The sequence below is a fragment of the Rhinolophus sinicus genome, chromosome 1 (genome assembly GCF_057876585.1).
Source record: "Rhinolophus sinicus isolate RSI-liver-muscle chromosome 1, RSI-T2T, whole genome shotgun sequence".
Lineage (NCBI taxonomy): Eukaryota > Metazoa > Chordata > Mammalia > Chiroptera > Rhinolophidae > Rhinolophus > Rhinolophus sinicus.
The window spans coordinates 38,684,293-38,706,145 of record NC_142501.1 but is presented as its reverse complement, the minus strand read 5'-3'; the positions used below and the strand labels follow the sequence as shown (position 1 = coordinate 38,706,145).

General features: G+C 34.9%; 1 protein-coding gene across 10 annotated transcripts in view; it reads left to right on the top strand.

The window, feature by feature from the left end:
- Positions 1 to 21,853, top strand: part of LMNTD1 (lamin tail domain containing 1) — a 387,606-nt gene that overhangs the window by 292,594 nt on the left and 73,159 nt on the right. For 8 of the 10 annotated variants that reach the window (XM_088798497.1, XM_088798463.1, XM_088798479.1 and 5 more), the window contains 3 exons: positions 602 to 816; positions 1,422 to 1,592; positions 13,719 to 14,417. In XM_088798497.1, the coding sequence (XP_088654623.1) occupies positions 602 to 816; positions 1,422 to 1,592; positions 13,719 to 13,809 (477 nt within the window). In that variant the 3' untranslated portion in view covers positions 13,810 to 14,417. Of the gene's footprint in view, positions 1 to 601; positions 817 to 1,421; positions 1,593 to 11,988; positions 14,418 to 21,853 lie in introns of those variants that run through there. The other 2 variants (XM_019737656.3, XM_074325915.2) reach the window with 2 other exon arrangements.

The window sequence follows — 21,853 nt, the reverse complement described above, 5'->3', positions numbered from 1 at the left end:
CAGTCCCACTTAGGATTCTAGCCTGGAGACCATGGTCTCCTCTACATGTCTCTCATTCTGGTAATACTATCCATCTCCCCATCTGAAATAAATATATATATATATATATATATATATATATATATATATATATATATATATTTATATATATATATTTATATACACACATATATACACACATATATACACACACAAAAACATATACATGCATATACACACATATATTGCATATATAGTGTCTTAAATATTTAAAATTTTAACATATTAATATTATTGCACAGTTCTTTATAGTTATAAAATTTAGTAGCTTAACCAAATCTCAAACTACCGTCATATTAGCAATTCCCCACTACCAGCCTCCCCGTTTTATGTATAAGGACACAGACAGCAAGTCACTAACTTGCCTGAGGTTATGCAGCTTGTAATTTTCAGAATTGGAAACTAAGGTCAGGATGTCTCATTACATCCTCATCGTGTTTCACTACACAATAGACAAATGACATCATACAGTTTGACTTTGAAATTTTATTGCAATAAGCCTATGACATTTAAAAACTCTTAACTCCTATAGTATTTGATATTAATGAATCATTTTTGTTAGGCCATTGCCTGGTACACTCCTATTCACTGGATGCAAGCATGGGAAAAACTAGACACCGACATTGAATTTGAGAGATGCTCGATAGTAAGTCCAACATCTCAAAGGTACAAGTTTCATTGGCCAGAAGTTACAACTACAAGTGAAAAAAAACAAGATCGTTCTAAGAAAGATAACTCAGAACATCAGATGGAACCAGTTCAAGTTTTTCTTAAGAGGTAAAAGGTGCTTGGTTTTTTATTTATTTTTTAAATTGACCCCTTCCCAAAATTGGTAACAGCAGATGGGAAGGAGTGAGTAACAAGTAGATATGTGATGAATAGGTAAATCAATAATCACCAAAATAAAATAAAAAAAATCTGTTTTGAATAGGCCCATAAAATCTATAATAGTGTTTATGTTTTAAAACATAAAAACACAGAGCAAGCAGTGATATACTCAGAGGACAATAAAGGCTGGTGATTTCCGCTAGGTAATATTGAGACCACCACTGGCCATTTCATTTTTCAATGGCACTGTTCTTAGAGGCAAGGCTGTGGAGAGGTGAAGAGATGAAATTACCAACTCGTGCTTCAGTGAAGGGAGTGGTACCTCACCTAGGAATTTCATCTGGTCAAGAGCTGGCTCTGGCTAAAGGTGCAGAATTTATGTTATGCCTTTGAGGGCAAATGCTTCTGATGTGATACAAGTGCTGCCCACAAGATCTGAGAAAGCCATATTCTCTGGTCTTAAAACATGCGCTCACTTTCATTGAAACTTCATTACTAATGTCACTGCATAAAATGCCTTTGGGTTCAATTTGGGCTCAATTTTCCTTTTACAGAGAAAAAGAAGTCCCACCAACCCTTTTCCCCAATCGTAGCCCGTGGTGCAGCAGTCCCGGTGTCCCTGCACACCCCTACTGTCCTCTGATTGAACCCCACAATACTAGCATGGCTGGGAGCAGCTTAAAGAGACAGCCCAGGCTCCGTCAGCCAGGCCTGATCCAGCCCAGGTAAGTCAAAGGGATACTTACTGCAGCAGAGAGTAAGGTAGGTGTGTGTGTGTGTGTGTGTGTGTGTGTGTGTGTGTGTGTTGAGAACTGGTAGAAAGGGGTTAAGTGGCAAAATATGCTAAGAATTGAAAACTATTCAAGTCCTCCAGAATAGCTGGCTCCTAAAGGAAGTATCGTAAACCATTCACTTGCATTTGCTCTAGCAGTGTCTCTAGTGTTCTTGATAAATACCTGTTGAATGAATCAAAAGAACAGCATGGCCAGCAAGAGTATGTAGGATTCTTGAAGTTTGTCAAAAGGACATTTAACTTTTTATTAGGCAGGATAAACTGGTTCTACAAGTTATTCTTTGCTGAAAATTACTTATCTTTTCCAAACACACTCTAATATTAATTCCAAATTTTTATTCTTTTTCAACCAGAAGTTTCTTACCTAAGTCCTCTAAATAAAGCTTTTAAAGTTGGTGTTATTAACTCAGGAGCTGTGAATAGATTTCAGGAAGTCCATGAATCTGCTAAATTTGATGCAAAAATGTGTGCCTATTTGATGTTTTCTGGGGAGAGAGAGAGTCCACGAGTTTCATCAGATGCCCCAAGTGTTTAAGAGTTGATTGTAAGAACACCATGGCAGATCCTAAGCTGTGGGAAAAGTCTGTTTCATACAGCAGCTGTATCCTGGTGAAATTATAATGATTTGCAAACTTTTACTCAGCAGAGGTATGCTTGTTTTAAATGAAATCTTGGGCAGAATCCCAACATATGAAATGGATAAAAGCAGACCCACCCAAGTGGAAGAGGAAGTAGTGATTCCTATTACACCCTTCCTCTTGGTCCCTCCCCTGTGATCTTTGCGGCGCCTCTGGAATCACAGGATTCTGTATACTGCAACATGAAAACCACTGTTAATAGGCTAATACATCATTGGGAAATAGCACCCCTAAAATAATACCTTTTAGAAGTGGAATGATGGAAATTTTGTAAATTTCTGAACATGTTCCGTTTCATAAAATTAAGTGTTCTGTCTTTGTGCCTGAGTTTTTTCATTGGTAAAGGAAAAGATCTGGGTCTGAAATTTAAAGAGTTCTTTCACCAATAAGATAGATAGATAGATATCTATCTATCTGACATCATATATATGTTTATCATATATATGACATCATATATCTGGCATCGTATATATGACATCAATATATAAAAAACATCACATATATATAAAATATTATTTTATTTTATACACACATACCCCTTTAGTACTTTATCACTTAGATTTGAGACTCTCAAGAAATATGTTAATATTTGTTTTTCTCCAATTAATGACAGCCTTCACTATTTTATTATTTTTCTGGACAACTTGTTTTCCAAAGAAATTTGACTCAAAATTTCTTGATTTACCTTTCTATAATGATAGCAACTCATGATTTTTCAATAATTTTTGCTATTCAACACAAGCGATTTCACTGTATATCTATATCCTATAATAGTAATTCAAAAAGACCGTTGCTTTGATAACCTTCAGGGCTTCTGTTCATCATTATATACCATTTTATTTATTAAATTTTCAATATGAACAGACATACATTAGAACTATAAGAGCGCTTTGATTTCAACTACAAAAGATGACCACAAAGAGACAGATGTTTTGAATGACTGGTTGATGATTCATTGGATAACAGCAATCCCTGAATCACCAGTTCATTCCTTTGAAAAAATATGTAACATTATTCTTCAAGGGAAAATTACCTAGTTTGTTAATTACCCCGTCTCTCTAATTTGCCTACCATTGAACCATTTGTTATCATTAGCATAGTTCTCAATAATTGACAAAGAAAAAATGAGATAAAACAAAAAGTCATCAATTATACTCACAGTTTCTTTGGTCCTTCTCCTTTCCCCCATACTAACAGATAGGCTAGTATCCTGAGCTACAGAAGAATCTTAGTTGTCTTGTTCTTAACTGTGCCTCTCAAATATGTCATAGAAAAGCCCAGAGACTAACAATTATGATAATTATCTACATATCATAAGCCTAATTTATACCAAGCAAATTTGTGTTTTAAAATTTGTTAAAATACTGAAAGCATAGAGGATAATGTTAAAAAAAAAACAAACCCATGTACTAATAATTCGGGATTAATGTTAACATCTATATAGTGCATCGTGTGTTCACCACCCAGAGTCAGCTCTCCTTCCATCACCATATATTTGACCCCATTTACCATCTTTTTCCATCCTCCCTTCCCCCTTGGTAACCAGCAAACTGTTGTCTATGTCTGTGAGTTTTTATTTCTTTATTTGTTTGTCTTGTTTGTTTGTTGCCTTCAGTTTTATATCCCACATATGAGTGAAGTCATCTGGTTCTTGACTTTCTCTGTCTGCTTATTTCGCTTAGCATGATCTCAAGACCCATCCACGTTGTCGCGAATGGCAGTATTTCATCTTTTCTTATGGTAGAGTAGTATTCCATTGTGTGTATGTACCACATCTTCTTTATCCAATCAGCTATCAAGGTCCATAACTTATTATTTAGATAATTTACACTGTGGTGTGCTAAACAGCATCCTTATTCAGTGGATTCAGAAACCTATTCGTGGCTAAAAAATAACTGTGTTAACCAGAAACACATTGCATTTTGGTTAATCTTTCTTACAGATCACATTTTCACACCCAGCTTCTAAATATTGTTTCTTTGTAATCAAATACTGACAATTTAACTTGACGATTCTTCCTCTGAGCTTGCAGAGGAAAAGAAAGGGTTAGATATTACTGAAGATCTTTTCCTGTATTTGTTTTTTTTTCCAGAGAAGCTCATTGTTGTCTGTACCTAGGGTATTATTTTGCTTTCTTATCTTTTAACAGGAGTAAAAGAACATCTCGTTTCTGGGCTAGAAGTAGTTTGTACTTGGGATCATTTGATTGAGCACTATTTTAGTTTGATATACTAGTTTGCTATATGGAAATTATATTTAAACAAAGTGTCTTTCAATCACTGCTTAAGTGTCACCTTATTTATCACCTGGGTGGAGTCGGCTAAAATGGCAGCCTAAGTAGCATTTGCTTCTGTCCACACACCATCTCAGGCATCCCTGCTGATGCAGCCCAGCTATTTCATCATTATGGCATCTGTAAGTATAGAAAGGAGAAAGCATTTGAGGAATTTTACACGTTGATAAAAATTATTTTGTAACCTGATTTTTTCAAAAATATATCTTCCAGATATACATATCTTTTCTTTCAAAGTTTTGGATAATTATGTCTTGAAATATGTTTCCTTTAAAATAATTCATTGAAATCTTGGACTTAATAATCAAAGAATACTTTTCAAGTGATTTTTAAAGTACTTGGTTCAAGTTACCATTAAACAATACCCTTAAACCTAAGATTTCTTCTTCAAATTAAAGAAAATCCTTTTGTTGATAGTTGATTACAAGATTTGTTTTAATGTGAAAATTAGTGCTTGAAATATTGAACTAAATTCCTACTGACTCCCCATCCCCCCTCTTTTTGGGGGGTTTTGCTAGGACCAAAAAGGAATCAGGCCATCTAAGTTACAAAAGCAATAGGTAGTCAACTCAACCTTGAAAAGTAACAATATTGAAAATTTTCTTTGTCTGCAGAAAAATAGTAGGATTGAAATAATTTGCAGATAACATTTCTAAGGGCCATCAGAACATGGAGTGTTCTCATATATCCTGTAGTCATTAATTTTCTGTTAAATATTTATGTTGCTTTTGGAGACAGTTTTTGTCTTCCCTATTGTATGATAAACTTATTAAGAATGGCAAACAAGGAAATACCATATGTTTAGTTTTTGCCCTAGATTCTCATCCTGTTCTTGTTGGTAAGGGTGATTGAAATCTAGAGTCACTTCAAATATTCAAAAACAAAATTCTGAAACTATGCCAATACATTCTCATTCCTATGAGCAACAGGTTATTTATAGTATAACATAAATTATTCTGGTTAAAGAGACTGCAGATACTCTATAGTTGTGTATCTTTTAACAGGCAATGAAAGGGAAGATTAGGAACTTTGGCTGCTGCTATTCGGTTGATAAATGGCTTTCTATCATTTAACCAGTCACTTCTTACATTGTCTCATTTTTTTATAATGATATTAGCATCTAAGTAATTGAGGACAATTTCAATAGCTTTCTGTATTGTAAGTGGTTGTATTTAAACTCTTCCCCAAAGAGCTGCTAACAAGGGGATTTTTTAGTCAAGGATTCCTTTTGGTCAGTATCCTTCTGTAGTTGACATCCTTTGCTGCCCTTGTCCATAACTAATCAATTTTATGTTTTCTTGCTCTTTTTTTTGACTAGGCTTCAAGTTTATTCCTTGGTTTAGGAATAAAGCTACAGCTACCTGGTCCTTACCTTGTTAGTATTCTAGACTCTGCTGACACCGATGACTTAATTTTACTACTCCACACAGCCTGCTGGCCTTTCATGTTCCCTACCACTCATGTCTTGTGTACCAACCTTTCAGTTTTTCTCAGATAGCTCAGCTATCTAATTTCTGTCAATTTGTGTCTTTCTGGAGTTTTCCGTAATCATCACCATCTACTTTTCTGAAGGTCCCCTACTCTTTTACAAGTTCACTCTCCATTTCTATAGCATCATTATCCTTTCTAAAACTGTGATGGCCACAACATTCCTATTATCTAGAGAAGCTTTCTTCTTAGACACTTCTTATTATGACATTGGAACTGTAAAGGGATTTATTCCAACCATCTCATTTTAGAGCAAAAGAAACTGAAGTCTGTAGAGACAAGTTACCAAAATTCACCTAGTAACCAACCACAGAGCCACAACAAAACCCAAGGTCCTTCAGCTGCAAAGAGCTGGAGAAACCAGCCTTCATGCCTACTGATATTTTTCTGCTCCCAGAGATCTTATATCTATACTGGGACCCATTTCCTCCAGTTGGTATGGCCCTGATCAGGGAGTAGTTGAAATGCAAAGGATGGGATCTGAAATCTGCCATAGACATTAGCAACCAACACTTCTACAATTCAATTACCTTCACTTTCTGTGACCAAAAGGGAATTGTATTAAATACTTAATCTGGATATGAGTTGGAAAGGGGACATTTTATTATATACAAAAAGAAGGATTATTTTGTTGTTGGTTTTGGTTGGAAGAAAATGTTTTGAATCCTCTCATTAAATATCGAATAACATAATTTTGGTGAAGGTTTTTAGCCTTGGTTGGTCTTACTCAGTTATTATTTTACTTAATTACCATGGTCGCAAATTTGTTCACTGATCCCCTCTGTGGGAGATTCCTTGGTAGTTCTGATTTCTTTCTTTCTTTCTTTTTTTTTTTTTTTTTTACCCACCCTATTTTGAAAAGTTCCAGGCATCTTAAGATGCCTTACTTCTGTCTTCTAAGAGCTTTCACCCCCATCTGGTGGTATCTTTAGGATTAATCATCAATGTGCCTTCAAAATATTACTGAAGCCATTACTGAGAACAAAGTTTTACTTCATCTATCAGGGAATGAATTCTATATTGCAGTCATCTCCTGAGTCTGATATGTCTGTTCATGGAAAATTGTTCAGGACCAAGTCATTGTTCGGTTCTCATTGGTATTTATGATCATTTGTTGGCAACATGTAATGCTATACACTTGTATAGCATATCACGGTTTTTGCATTATCTTGTTTGAGCCTATGTGGTAGGTAAGGCTGATATTATCTCCATTTTATGATTGAGGACACTTTAGCTCAGAGATATTCAATGACTACCTAAAGTCACTTAAATAGTAAATGGCAGAGTTAAGACTAGAGTCCTAGCCTAAACCCAGTGCTCTTCCACACCACTCTGCCAATCAAGCATTGGAATTTGCTTGTCTTTGTCTTTATTACTTCCCTCCCAACTTGTCTGAAAGGAAAAATACCATACATTTAGAAACGGGACTAGAAAAAGAGATTTTCATTCACACACACACACAAAAAGTTGGCTACCATGAGAATCTTAAGACTGTTCCATATATTCAAAAAGATTCAAGTCCTAATTACTAAAATTACTAATTTAACAGAGTTCCAATTATTGGTACAAACAACAAATCAAAGTTCAATCTCTGGGGTCTTTGACCACTAATCACATTTCTATGCTACAACTGATTAAAACCATGCAGTTGTACTTGAAGTTACATCTCACATATTCTCTCTTTGCTCAGTACTTTGTAAAGATTTAGTGGGAGTTCTTTTGTGTGACTAATGGACAATGTAGGTAGTGATGCCATAGAATGCTGCAGAAACAGAACTTTCCACAAATTAGAGAATTCTGGGAAGCCCAAGTAATTTCCCTTTGTGTCCACTACCTTCCATATGAACTCCCAGGCTTGCTAGGAGATACTGAGGAATCTATGATAGAGAATAAAGAGGGAAGAAGGAGCAGGGGCAGAAGTGGGACTTGTGACATATCAACACCACTGTTCTCAATAGTATGCAATTGCTTAGGACTTGGGAAGAAAGCACCTAAGTTGCAAACACAGGATATTAAATTCATAATCAGAAAAAGTTATTATACCTAGGAGTCATTCCTGTATATTATATTAGGACTCCTAATAAAATGGTGGTGATGGACTCCTTCCATGAACTGAGCTATGTTTACACATATCTTACTGTTCTCAGTGATCCAAACTGGACAATCCATATACAGACTGTCCTTCTAGCTCTCCAAGGACCCTTCCCTGGGACCCTGATAAGAACTTCCATAACAGTCTCTCCTTCTGGGGCCATTTCTTTGTGAGTGATGAGTCAGTATTTAATAGCCCAGGAAGGGGGACTAATATTTAATACTCTTTAATGTGAAACCTTCTTAAAGATGGTTTGGAAGTCTTTGGGTTAAGTTTCTTATATCAGCATTCTCTATCTATACTTTCTTATATGTTCCTTCAATCTAAGTACTAATATCTTTTTTCTCTTCGCCCCAAAGTGATGTTTCTAAAATTCTTCAGTCAGTTGACATTGTGTGAATATTTTTTTCTCAACAACTTCATTCCTTCAATGCTTGTCAGCAACCCTGTTCTCTGACTTCCCACACTCACCCTTATGTGTCACACTTAGGTTGTATGGAAGAAGTAAAAAGACCTACAGTCAGGACTTCCCACCCTCCTGGGTCAGAGGTACTCCATAGTTTAAATAAAACTAAATGCCTGTACAATGTCTACAGCTCCATTTCCATAGAGGAGGTATAGAACAAAAACATTTCAGACTGTGAGACCTCCTGCTAAACACTCCTAGAGAAGAATCAAGCCAATTGCACACAGAAAAATGGAGGTTTCTTTTCTTTTCTTTTTACATTTTTATGTGTGTTACTTGGCATATTTTAAATCTAGGGAACATCTTAGATATTCAGAGGAAAAGATAATTAGATATTACTCTATTACCACCAAGAAGGAAATGAAGGACTGAACTAGGAAGAAATACAAAATCTAAACAGACTAATAATCACATTAGCAATGAAATTGAAGCAGTAATCAAAAAACTCCAAACAAATAAAAGTTCAGGACCAGACAGCTTCACAAGTGAATTCTACCAAACATTCAAAGAAGAATTAATACCTATCCTTCTTAAACTATTTCAAAAAAAATTAAAGAGTAAGGAATGCTTCCAGACTCATTCTATGAAGCTAGCATTACCCTGATTCCCAAATCAGAAAAAGACATTACAAAAAAAGAAAATTACAGGTCAATATTCTTGATAAACATAGATGCAAAAATTCTCAACCAAATATTAGCAAACCAGATTCATTAAAAGGATTATACACCATGACCAAGTCAGATTCATCCCAGGGATGCAAGGATGGTTCAATATCCATAAATCAATTGATGTAATACATTACATTAACAAAATAAAGCATGAACACCATATGATCATCTTAATAGGTGCAGAAAAAGCATCTGATAAAATTCAACATCTTTTTATAATCATAAACTCTCAACAAAGTATGTATAGAAGGAACATATTTCAGCATAATAAAGACTATATGTGACAAACCCATAGCTAATATACCCAATGATGAAGAACTGAAAGCTTGTCCTCTAATATTGGGATCAAGTCAGGGATGCCCACTCTCATCACTTCTATTCAACATAGTATTGGAAGTCCTAGCCATAGCAATCAGACAAGAAAAAAAAACCAAAATCCATTCAAATCAGAAAGAAGTAAAACTCTCATTATTTGCAGAAGACATGATACTATATGTAGAAAGCTCTAAATATTCCACCAAAAAGCTATTACAACAAATGAATTCAGTACATTGCAAGACACAGAATCAATATTCAAAAATCTGTTGTGTTTTTATAAACCAATAATGAACAATCAGAAGGATAAATTAAGAAAACAATCTCATTTACAATTGCAGCAAAAATAATAAAAAACCTAGGAATAAATTTAACCAAAGAGGTGGAAGACCTGTACTCTGAAAACTATAAGACATAGAAGAGAGAAATTGAAGACACTACAAAAAAAAAAAAAAAAGAAGGAAATACCTTGCTGGATTGGAAGGCTTAATATTGTTAAAATGTCTTTACTACCTAAAGCCAAATACAGATTCAATTCAATCCCTATTGAAATAACAATGGCATTTTTCTCAAAACTAAAACAGTATCCTACAATTTATATGGAACCACAGAAGACCCCAACTAGCCAAAGAAATCTTGAGAAAGAACAAAGTGGGAGCTATCACATTCCCTGATATCAAACTATACTACAAATCTACAGTAATCAAAACAGCATGGTACTGGCATAAAAACTGATATATGGATTAATGGAATGGAATAGAGAGCCCAGAAATAAATCCTCACTTACATGGTCAATCTGTGACAAAAGAGGCAAGGATATACAATGGTGTAATAACAGTATCTTCAGTAAGTGGTATTGGGGAAAATGGACAGATACATGCATAAAAAGAAAAAGAAATTGGATCACTTTCTTACACCATATACAAAAGTAAATTCAAAATGAGTTAAAAACTTAAAAATAAGACCTGAAACCATATAAGTCCTAGAAGAAAACACAGGCATAAACTCTTTAACATTACTTTTAGCAGTATTTTTAAATATGTCTTCTCAGGCAAGGGCAACAAAAGAAAAAGTAAACAGATGGGACTACATCAAGCTAAAAAGTTTTTGCTCAGTAAAGGAAACAATCAACGATATGAAAATACAACCTATTCAATGGAAGAAGATATTCGCCAATGACACATCTGATAAAAGGTTAATATCCAAAATATATAAGGAACTTATACAATTTAACACCAAAAACAAAAAATCTGATTAAAAAATGGGCAGAGGATCTGAATAGGCATTTCTCCAAAGAGGACATACAGATGTCCAAGAGACATATGAAATGATGCTCACCATCACTAACTATCAGGGAAATGCACATTAAAACCATAATGTGATATTACCTCACACCTGTCAGAACGTCTATTATCAAAAATACAATAATGGCAAATGTTGGCAAGAATATAGAGAAAAGGGAACCTTGTACACCATTGATGAACTGTAAATTAATGTAGTCACCATGGAAAATAGTATGGGAATTCCTCAAAAAAATTTTAAAAAGAGCTGCCATACAATCCAGTAGAAAGCAACCTAGATGTCCATCAATAGATGAATGGATAAAGAATATGTGATATAGATATAGATATATATGTACAATACATATATAATATATTACATATAATGTATAGTAATATACACACACACACAAAATAGAATACAATTCAGCAATAAAGAATGAAATGACATTTGCAACAACATGGATGGATCTAGAAAGAATTAAGCTAAATAAAATAAGTCAGAGGAAGAAAAATACCATGTGATTTTACTTATATGTGGAATTTTAAAAACAAAACAAATGAATAAACAAAACAGAAACAAACCGATAGATATAGAGAACAACCTGATGGAGGATGGGGGGTGGGAATAAACAAAAAAAAAGGAAATGAAGGGTGTAAACATTTAGAGATGGTTGCCTCAACCATTTTGATCTTCATATTTAAGAGTGGAAGTAAAAAATATCCATGACCAGCTAATGAAATAGTCAAGCTGCTTAGGAATCACAGAACCCTTCACATGATAAATCACCATGAAACTTGTAACTTAAACAAGTGCACATGTTACAGAGTTGAGTTAGAAGGATTTTTAAAAATGAATAATCCTTTTACCTTGGCAAAAGTTGAGGTATCATAGAAATAATTCCTGCCCCCTCCTGTTATTGTCCTTCATCTGTGAGTATGCTCAAGATCTATTTCCAGGTTTTAATTTAAGATTAGTGTGACAGAAAGACTCTGAACATCTCTACTCCATATTTCTATAATGACACAATTTCACCATATTAGTGGGCTGTATTATATTTCACCATACATTTTATTTTTTTGTTCAGGACAGTAATATCCAAGTCCAGAGAACATAAGGATGCCTGACATGTCACAGCCAGCCTTCATTACACAGGAGAGGAAGACAGCAGCAAGCAAGAAAATGGTTTCTTTTAGAAAAGATAATTCTTCAGGACTTTAACCATTTCTTGAAGAAGGAAATAGAGTTTGTGGACAAGTTGAAACATTTGTTTTTTAGGCTGTTAAGAAGAAAAACATTCGTCAAAAGCAAAACCATCAAGAGCTTCATTTTATGCACATGAATTTCCTTTATCACTAATTTTAGTCTTTTATACCCTACCCAACTATTAGGTCTACAACTTCTGTCATTTCTGCAGATGCATTTTCCAAAAGCGCCTGTTTCGGGAATTCTGAATCTTGTGGTCTGTCTGATTTTCTACCCTCGGGATCTGTCTCTTTAAGCATGGATTAATTTAGCTTCCTAATTACTGGCAGTAGTAAGTGAAGTTTCTATGGAGTAACTTCTTGGGAATTTTAAAATTCAACCAAAACAGTTTTATCTTAAAGCTGGTAATACTAGGTACAAAATCCCATGGATAGGAAATGCCAAAGGGCCAGGAATGTTTCCATTAAATAATCTGATAGAGCTAGGTTTTTTAAAAAGCTATTCTCCTTATTCTTTAGCTATCTTATTCTATACTTATGAAGAGTATAGAAGTTTAGAAAATAATGAAATATCCTCATTTTAAATGTTGACTCTCTGTGATCAGAAAGTACGATTGCTTCAGTTTCTGAGAACAAATCCTGTCCATATCTGTAGTCCTGCTTAATTTAATTTAATTTGAGTTGGCATATGTGTATTTATATAGTATGTGCAGGGAGATAGGGCATATACGAACTTGAAATGTGAGCAGGAGTGAGAAAAGTGAGAATTTCCCCCAATATCTATTTTTAAAAATAAAGAAAAGCAAAATAACCCAAAAATCTATCAGTGGTGACCACTGAGTTTTGTTTTATTATATCCAAACACCAAGAGCTAAAAATATTTTACTTTTAAAAAGTCATTTGCCAAAGAACTCAAACATACTTGTATGTTTGTTCACAACATCATTATTCATTATAGCCAAAAGATGGAAATAACACAAGTGTCCATCAACAGATGAATGGGTTTTTTTAATGTGGTATATACATATAATATGATTCATCCATAAAAAATGAAACTCTAATATACGCTACAGCATAGATAAACCTTGAAAACATTATACTAAGTGAAATAAACCAGACACAAAAGGACAAATATCCTGATTCCATTTATCTGAGGTACTCAGAATAAGCAAATCATAGAAATGGAAAGTATAATAGAGTTTACCAGGGGAAAGAGGAATGGGGAGTTATTGTTTAATGGGTACAGAATCTGTTCAGGATGATGATGAAAAGGTTCTGGATATAGCTAGTGATGATGGTTGCATAATATTATAAATATATTTAATGCCACTGAATTGTACACTTAAAAACAGTTTTATGGTAAAAAAAAAAAAACAACAACAAACAAACACACAAACAAAAACCTCAGTAACATATGATTAGTATTTCCAAGATGAAAAAAAGTCATATACCAGTCTGAGAAAACATACATTGCTTAACAAAATTTCTCTTATACTTTTTTGGTTTTATATAAAAATGATTCACATTAACCCCTGAGTATTGATACAGCATAAATATTTTCTAGTCAGCAGGCCACACTGATAACAGCATTTCCCTTTCTTTGGGCACCTAGGAGTAGACTTGCGCATTTTCAGAAAACTGTCAATAACACCTTCTGCCACTTTGAACTGGTAAGTATGATCTTTGAATCACATGTTGGCTAACTTGTGTAGATTGTTCTGTCTTTTTCATAGTTCCTATAGAAACTGTAGTCATGGTGTTGTGAGGAGACTACAAGGGCATCTGAGAGTGTAGAGTAAAAGTTAGTTTATTCCAGGGCTTATAATTTCTTCCAGCTGTCTCCATTTGTGATTATCGTGTTCACATTGGAAGTATAAATACAACTGAAAGGGCTCTGATAACTATAACCAATAAACAATCTCACCCATGAGAGACTTTGTTCCCAACCTCTTTCCTGCAAAGATCTGTAATAGAAACACTTGAAGAAGTGGCATGTATGCTTCAGGTGTTTCCAATTATTTCCCTCATGAGCACAGGTTTCGTAAATCCAAAATGTGTTTTAGCTCAAGTAGTGTTCCTTATATTTGAATATTGTGTAGTTTCAGGAAAATTTCATCTACATATGTATGAGTCATTGACACTTCATCAGTAACATAATATGTCCTCTGAGCTCTTCTCTGTGATCATTTCTTCTATGGGTGGTCAAAAATATGGTATATCTAAGTATTGCTTGCTTTTATGAAGTGCAAGTTTTGAAATTGTATAATCTTTTGACCTTGCAAGAGAAAGAAATAAATGCTCAGTATTGGGATTTGTAGTAAATTCCTTGTCAGTTACATCACGACAGACTGTTCTAGCATAATGCCTCCCCTATCTTCTTGCTCAAGGATTGTCTGTCTCTCTCTAGAATGTCATAGCTGGGGGAAGATAGACACATCTCCTGGTATAAATCATTAACTACCTAAATGTTAATACTATTTACACAAGCTATTCAGGGATTATAAAGAAAGAATGTGGGTTTGGAGCATTTTGTTTCCCTAAGTTTCTGTGAATGAAAGTGATATGACTGACCCTTTGAGCTTCGTCAGCCTGAGACAGCAGTGAGCTTTACCTTATGTCTCAGAAATTTGACACTTCATTATTATTGCCCTCTGCAAGTTAGAGACAGCAATGTGTTTATAATTACCTTACAGGAATTGTAAGGATTATTTCATAAAGCATTCACGTAATGAGCATTGTTAAATAATATTCACCGTTTAGGGAAACAAATTCATCTCCAGGTAGATGAATTAGATGAATTACTATCAAAAAGAAATCCAAAACTTTACCTACTGTTGAATACTCCCCAAAATAGGTAAACATGTTGACCCCTACCCCTGCACATTCTCTCTCTCTCTCTCTCTCTCTCTCTCTCTCTCTCTCTCTCTCTCTCTCCCTCCCTCTCTCTCCCTCCCTCCCTCCCTTCCCCCCCCCCCCCGTCCCTCCCTCTATGCCTCCCGCATTCCCTCCTCTCTCTCTGTCTTCATGATTTTGGCAGAAACTAATGAAAGATATTGTGAAAGGATAAACATTGTTCTGATGATGAAGTGTTTTTGGTTAATTGCCAATGAGCTTTGAAGAGGAATCCAAATTTTCGGATCAGCATCAGGACAAGAGTTCTTTTAAGGGGATAGATAAACTCCTACTACTCTTGGCACTTTATCCCAAGTCTAAAGAGAGGAGGCATTAGAATCTAACCATCTGAGTGAGTTTAAAATGTGTGGAAACAATATCACTTTGTGCATAAGATAAGTGGTTGCTACTCAATTTTCTATGTTTATGAAAATACTGACTTGAAATATATGTTTGTAGATATATTCATAATATATTCATATTATTTGGAATACCTTATGGGAAAACCAGATACACATATAAATTTTGTTTTATTTTTAGAGGAGTTTTACTTTCCTAATATTTTACTTTTCTTAGACTAAAGACAGTTTCAGTATGTTGAATGCCATAACATTACCAGCCTGTTGTTTATATTCTACCATAGTATCAGAATATGTAACACTTTTGGAATTGTTTGAAAGCCGTATCAGCTGTTCTAAAAGGGGTGTATATGGTCCTGAGAAAGAGGGTAAAAGGTTTTTCTAACAGAGCTCAATATAATTGCTAGGTAGCCAAAGTTTGCCTTACTAGTAGTAGATTGCAAAGGTGAGTAATAGTAACACTCTTCACTGCCTTCTATTTGCACCACTTGTCATATTTTATATTAGTCAACTAATACTTAATTTGAGTTTGGGTCTAAAAGGAAGAACATAGTAACCAAGAGCAGAAAGACCATAGGAACTATTTTTCAAGTCAGGGAACTACAAGGGGCTCGGGGATGGGTGTGGGGTGGAGAAGACATCCACTCCCAAGACAGCTCATTCACATGACAGGGAAATGGGTGCTGGCTACATGTTCATATCTGCGTTGGCCTCTCCATAGCAGCTTGGGCAGAGCAAGTGGTTAAGAAATAGGAAGTGGGAGTTACTAGTTTCCTACGATCTGGATACAAAAATTGACAAGTGTCACTCTGCCATGTTCTATTCGTCAAGCAGTTAGTTATAGGGTCTAGATTCAAGGGGAAGAACATAGTTTCCCACTTCTCAAAAAATTTTGTGGCCTTGTTTTAAAACCACCACTGTGTGTAAATCACCAAGAAAATACAGACTCCTCTTCAACTGATCTTGCCTTTTTAATCTCAGCTGGGAATGTCTGTCCCAATCTTGGAAAATAAAGTATATCCCCAAGTTCAGTTTGTGGACCTGTCGAATTTCAAAGAGTCACAACAAAACAGACAAGAAACTGTGACCTCCTTATCTTTATTGGGTGTATTGTGAGTTTAATTGAGGCAAAGGAAATCTGTTTGAAATATAGCCATCAAGTAATAATTGGCTTTAGAGATTATAAATTACCTTAATTTCTTCCACCACCTTTCTGGGGCCTCTCAACATCTTTCTTCCTTAAATCTCTAAAATCTATGTGGATTGGCTGCAAATATATCTTGAAGAGCTTATAGTTGTCGTTTAGTTTGTATTTTGCAAGTTTATTTTCTTCCCTGCCATGTGTTCTCAATTACCAAATAATTTTGTGTGTCTATTATACGCCAAGCACTGGAATTTTAAAAATCATGCTTTGTGCCTTTCTGGGTGGGAGTCCTAGACCAGCGGGAAACACACTTGTAGCAAAATAATCAAAGAAATACTATGATAAAGCTAAATGCAAAGTCCTATGTGTCCTTCAGAGAATGAAGAATTCCAGATAGGTACCAGGGAGCTGATTTTAAGAGAAAGGTTAAGATGCTTCTGGCAAAAGGAGAACAGAAAGAATGATCAGCACATATAGCAAGTAAATCGAAAGCATGGGTGGTGTTGAGAAATGGTCATTTATGTTGGTGGGTTTAGAATATGGAATGAAAGAAGGAACAAGGAGATGAGGCTAGAAAGGTGAATGAGGCCAAATCATGAGCTTTGTGTTCTGGGACCAAGTGTTTGACTTTGCCCCATACCTTGAAGGGAGATAGTAATTCCAGATTCTCCTTTGGAATCTGGCAGTACATTAATTAGATAAAGAGAGATGGAGATAGAATTTGTTCTACTGTAATGTGGATATTTTTCTAAGAAACCTCCACTTTTCCAAACTGGCTTTTTATAAGACTTGCTTAAACAAAACAAAACAAAACTTCAATGAGAAAAAAAACATGGAACAGAGCACTTTTAGCTACACATATACAGTTATAAAACCTAAAAACCATTGAGCAAATATGGTATTTGATTACATTTAGCTTTGGTTTCCACGTAAAAGTTTGTCTTTGCTATTAGCATGGGACTCTTAAAATTCTTCTTACCTTCATCATCTACTGTTAAAACAAAGTGTACAAATACTCAACGAAGGCAGGCAAGGTTTATGGGATAGGTGTCTCCACCGCTGCCTGAAATTCAATGTTAAGCCAATATCAATCTGTACAGTGTAACTCATGTTTCCTAATTAATAAATGACATATTGTCCAATCTCCATTATGAAAATATGTTATTGGGAAATTGCCATGTTTAAGGAGCTGGCTCAGGAAGTGAGAAAGCTATCCTATTAATGGGAAAGATTGGAGGTGTGAACCTCAATTTAATAGTTGAATTATCTGAAGCACATGTTATAAAAATTTCAAGTAAAAACTTCACAGAGGATGGAGAGATATACCAATTTTTAAAAGACTTTTGAAAAATATGCTAATAAGATTGGTCAATATGCTTTTCTAAACCTGTCCTATTAGTTTTGCCAAAGTAAAAATTTGTACCACATCACTCATATTACTGTTCAAGACCCTACAATGACTCTTAATCCCCTATAATTTGAAATCTAAACTGAAACCTAAGGTGCACTAAGTCTTCTCATTGTTATCTGGTCACATTATGTCTCTCCCTTCTATATTTTCACAATTACTGTTTCAGTTAGCCCCTTATTTTTATGTAAGTTGTCAATTTCCTAAATGTTCCCAAGGACTCCAGTTATTCTTCTCTCCTCATGGGAAACCCCTAATGTCTCCCAATTGTTGATTGTTTATGGGTTATGCTTCTCCTGAATCTCCTGCTAAATTCTCCATGGGTCCTTCCTGTCTACCTTTCTGCATGTGCTGTCCTTTCTCTGTGTCATGTTACCATCAGGCTGACACCACCCAGAATCCTCCACACCCCAAAACGCTTCCCACTCAAGGCTGTATGTGTCCAGCACACATTGCCTTAGGTCAATAGAGAGGATTTATGTCATTTAGTCTACAGCATACCAAGTAACTTAGAATTGAATGCTTAACACCTCTGTTCTGAAGTCTTTGGGGCATGCCTATCTCTGGGAATGTCTCAAGGACTTTTCCCCCCATAAAAGGCATGTTGCTCCATCAGCCTTCCTTCTTAGCCCTATTTCCTTAGCTTCATAGTCCAGTTCTGACTCTCCATCCAACCCCCCACCACTACATTTGACTTTCCAGTTACTTCCCTAATGGAAAGTTAATCTTTCTGCTGTTTTCAGTTCAAGTCAATCTTCCAAAAGGAACACTGATTTCAGATTTATTAAGCAATGGCTTCCGCACACTACATTATACCCACTGGCTTATTCACTAACCAGCATTTGTTTTTATTAGTATAAAATCCTGAGATGTTATTTGGTCATATTCCCTAATAGCTTCACTTGGAAATTATTTTTATAGAAAGAAAAGGAAAAAAGTTATTGAACACCTACCTCATACCAGCCATTGAACTAGATATGTTAAGTTCTCATTTTATCCTCAGGCAACACTGGGCCCCCAACACCACCATCAGCTGAGTCACAGCTGCTCCATTTACATTGGCCAATGCTCTATGGTTCACCATGGTCATTTGTCAATTTCACCTTCATAAAGGTATGCCACTTTGCTTTTGGACTAGTGCTAGTCAACGATTAATCTATGGAACCATTGCATCACCTGGGAGCTAGTTAGAACTCGATCACCTTAGAATTCATTCTATACCTACTGAACTAGAATCCACATTTTTAACTCTATTCCTAGGTGGTTAGTAGGCACATCAAAGAGAAGCACTAATCTAGAGTACTCAGGATGTTACTGAATCCCAGAAGCTTCTCAGATACTGTTGATTAAGGTCTGTGTTCAACTAGGACTGCTGGCTCAGCGTGAGAGGATGTCGATGACTGTATCCCCAGAAGAAAAACAAAACAGTTTCATAGTGCAACAGTAAAGAGAATGGAAAGGTTTTAGTTCTGAATTTAAGCTATCGGCAAAAACTTAAAACGTGATTTTCATGTTTCTAGTTCCCTCACATATCCCTATAAAATAAGGTTTCCTTTTTCCCCCGCATACCTTAAGTGTAAATGCTTTGCTTTTAACTTTTATAAACTAATCCACTCCATCTAGATAATAGATTTATTACTTTTGTTCATGGTAACTGCAGAATATACACCTTGTTAAGATTTGTGGTTGCCAAATGTTTCAGAGAGAGTGCCCTTGAAAGAGGTATTATAGTTTAAACTGAATTTACCAAGGAAAATTTTATCAATATAAGCCCTCTTTGAACCTGCCATATTGAGTTTTCACTAGTTCTTTTGCAGCTAACAATAAAACCACCATAGATGTCTGTCATTGTCTGTAGTGTTTCTTTGCTAGCTGTAGCTTTGCTTGCTTATTTCTTGCTATCTTTTAAAAAATGAGATTAGAAAAAAAGATGAGATAGTGATACAGAAGAATAAATTACATGTTATGGACTTACTGAAAACCTTTAAATGTTGAACAAATTGGGGGGAGCAAGGGATCATGGATCTCAAAAGGATATTTGCAGAATTGGTTTTTGTTTAAACGCAAATAGTTTAAAAAGAAACTGAACTTTCTGGTTTTCTTTAGATTTAATCAGCAAAGTTTTAACAGTCTCTCTTTAGTATAAAAATAAATCTTTCTATTATGTTACTTTAAATTAAACTAATCAATTTATAGCCACATCATAAAGATTTTGAAAGCTATAGAAATACTCGTAAGTATACTTGAAATCAGTACCTACAATCTTTATATCCTGGGTTTTTTTTCTTTTTCTTTTTCAATAATATCATTAAATTTTCTTTTGTAATTTTACCATAAGCATAGTTCATGTTGCTTCAGAGTCTTCATAACTACTTTAAATGGCCATTGAGTCAAATCTCATAGTTTATTTATCTTTTCATCTATGGGACATTTAAATTTCCTAAATGTTTCCTATTGTAAATAATACTTCAAGAAACATATTCATGCATATTGGTTTTTTTTTTACACGTTGGATTAGTTATTTATTTATTGTCCAAAACTGCTAATGAACATATTTATAATAATAATAATAATAATAATAATAATAATAAATAATTTAGAGAGAAGACTTTAACTTTAATTGAAAACTCTAATTGGAAAAAAACATGAGTGTTTTCTAAATCTGACTTCTGCATTCTCAACTTCAAAATTTTTTTTTAATTTCCAGAAGAAAAACCCAATAGTAACTATCCCAATAACTTAAACACTCTGGCTTTTTTTTTTTTTTCTTAGTTATCTGGCAAGTTTGGGGTCAATGCCCTTCCTGGGAACTTTTCTCTATATGAATAGATACAACCTTTAGGGTACGTCAGTCCAGTTAGAGCTCTTGGTCCTCCAAGTCCTATTTAGCTCTTCAGACTATTTACATCAGCAAAGAAATATTGTAAGCAAGGGGCTAAATGGTTAGAATTCTAATTCATAAGTTTTGCAGGGTTACTACCAAAGGAACTTTAGCTTTACCCATTGACTTCATTCTTAGAGGGCCACACTGATATTGCATATACCCACTTTCTTTTCTGCCATTTGTCTTCCATTTTTAAGTGTCAAAATCCAAGAAGAAAAACTTCTCAAACAAATCTTGAACAAACTCCCTAAAGTTAAGAGGAAAAGATTAGTGGATAGTATGACAATAGTTTTACAAAGATATTTCACTTCTTTGAAAACTTTAAAGATGGGAAATGTAAGTGCACACATATTCTGAAGTGAACTATAGTCTGGCAGGCAGCATTCTTTTCCACGAACACAGAATTTCTGAGCTTCAGAATGCTGCTAACAAATGATAATTAATTTAATTCTGAACAGCTGTTTCCTAAGCCTGTACCTCTTCGAGTGAGGGCGCTGAACATAAACACAATCACCTAGCTAAGCAGCTAAGGCACTAAAAGGATGAGAGGTTAGTGAACATGCTATGTTTGCTCTGGAGACATGAGAGGGCATCTTCTGGAAAAAAGTTGAAAATGTGATAGATTCCACTTCCCATTTCTTCATTTTAGGAGGAACCATTTTTCTTTGCCTCTTGAATTTTATTACTGATTCTTACTTGGGAACATTAGCAAAGGCTCTACCCGAAATTTAACTGCTTTTGTTCATCAGGAAAAGTGACACCCCCAAATCATTGTCAAAAAGTATAATGAGTCAACAGCTAAGTGTTAGTAGCTCATTATTGTGGCAGTTAGATTTGTGTTACGTCCTAGGTTTTATTTTTTTTTCCATGAAAATAGATTGCCTTAGAACTTTAAGATTAATAATCTCTGACAATTATAAAATAATTACTAGGAAATGTAACATTAAAGATGATAGAGACTGTTTGAGGCTAATGTGGTTCTGGGATCAATATGCAGTGTTAAGTTATTAAGACTCAAAATGCTATCTTCTGTCGATTCTAATCAAACTTGGCCAATTTA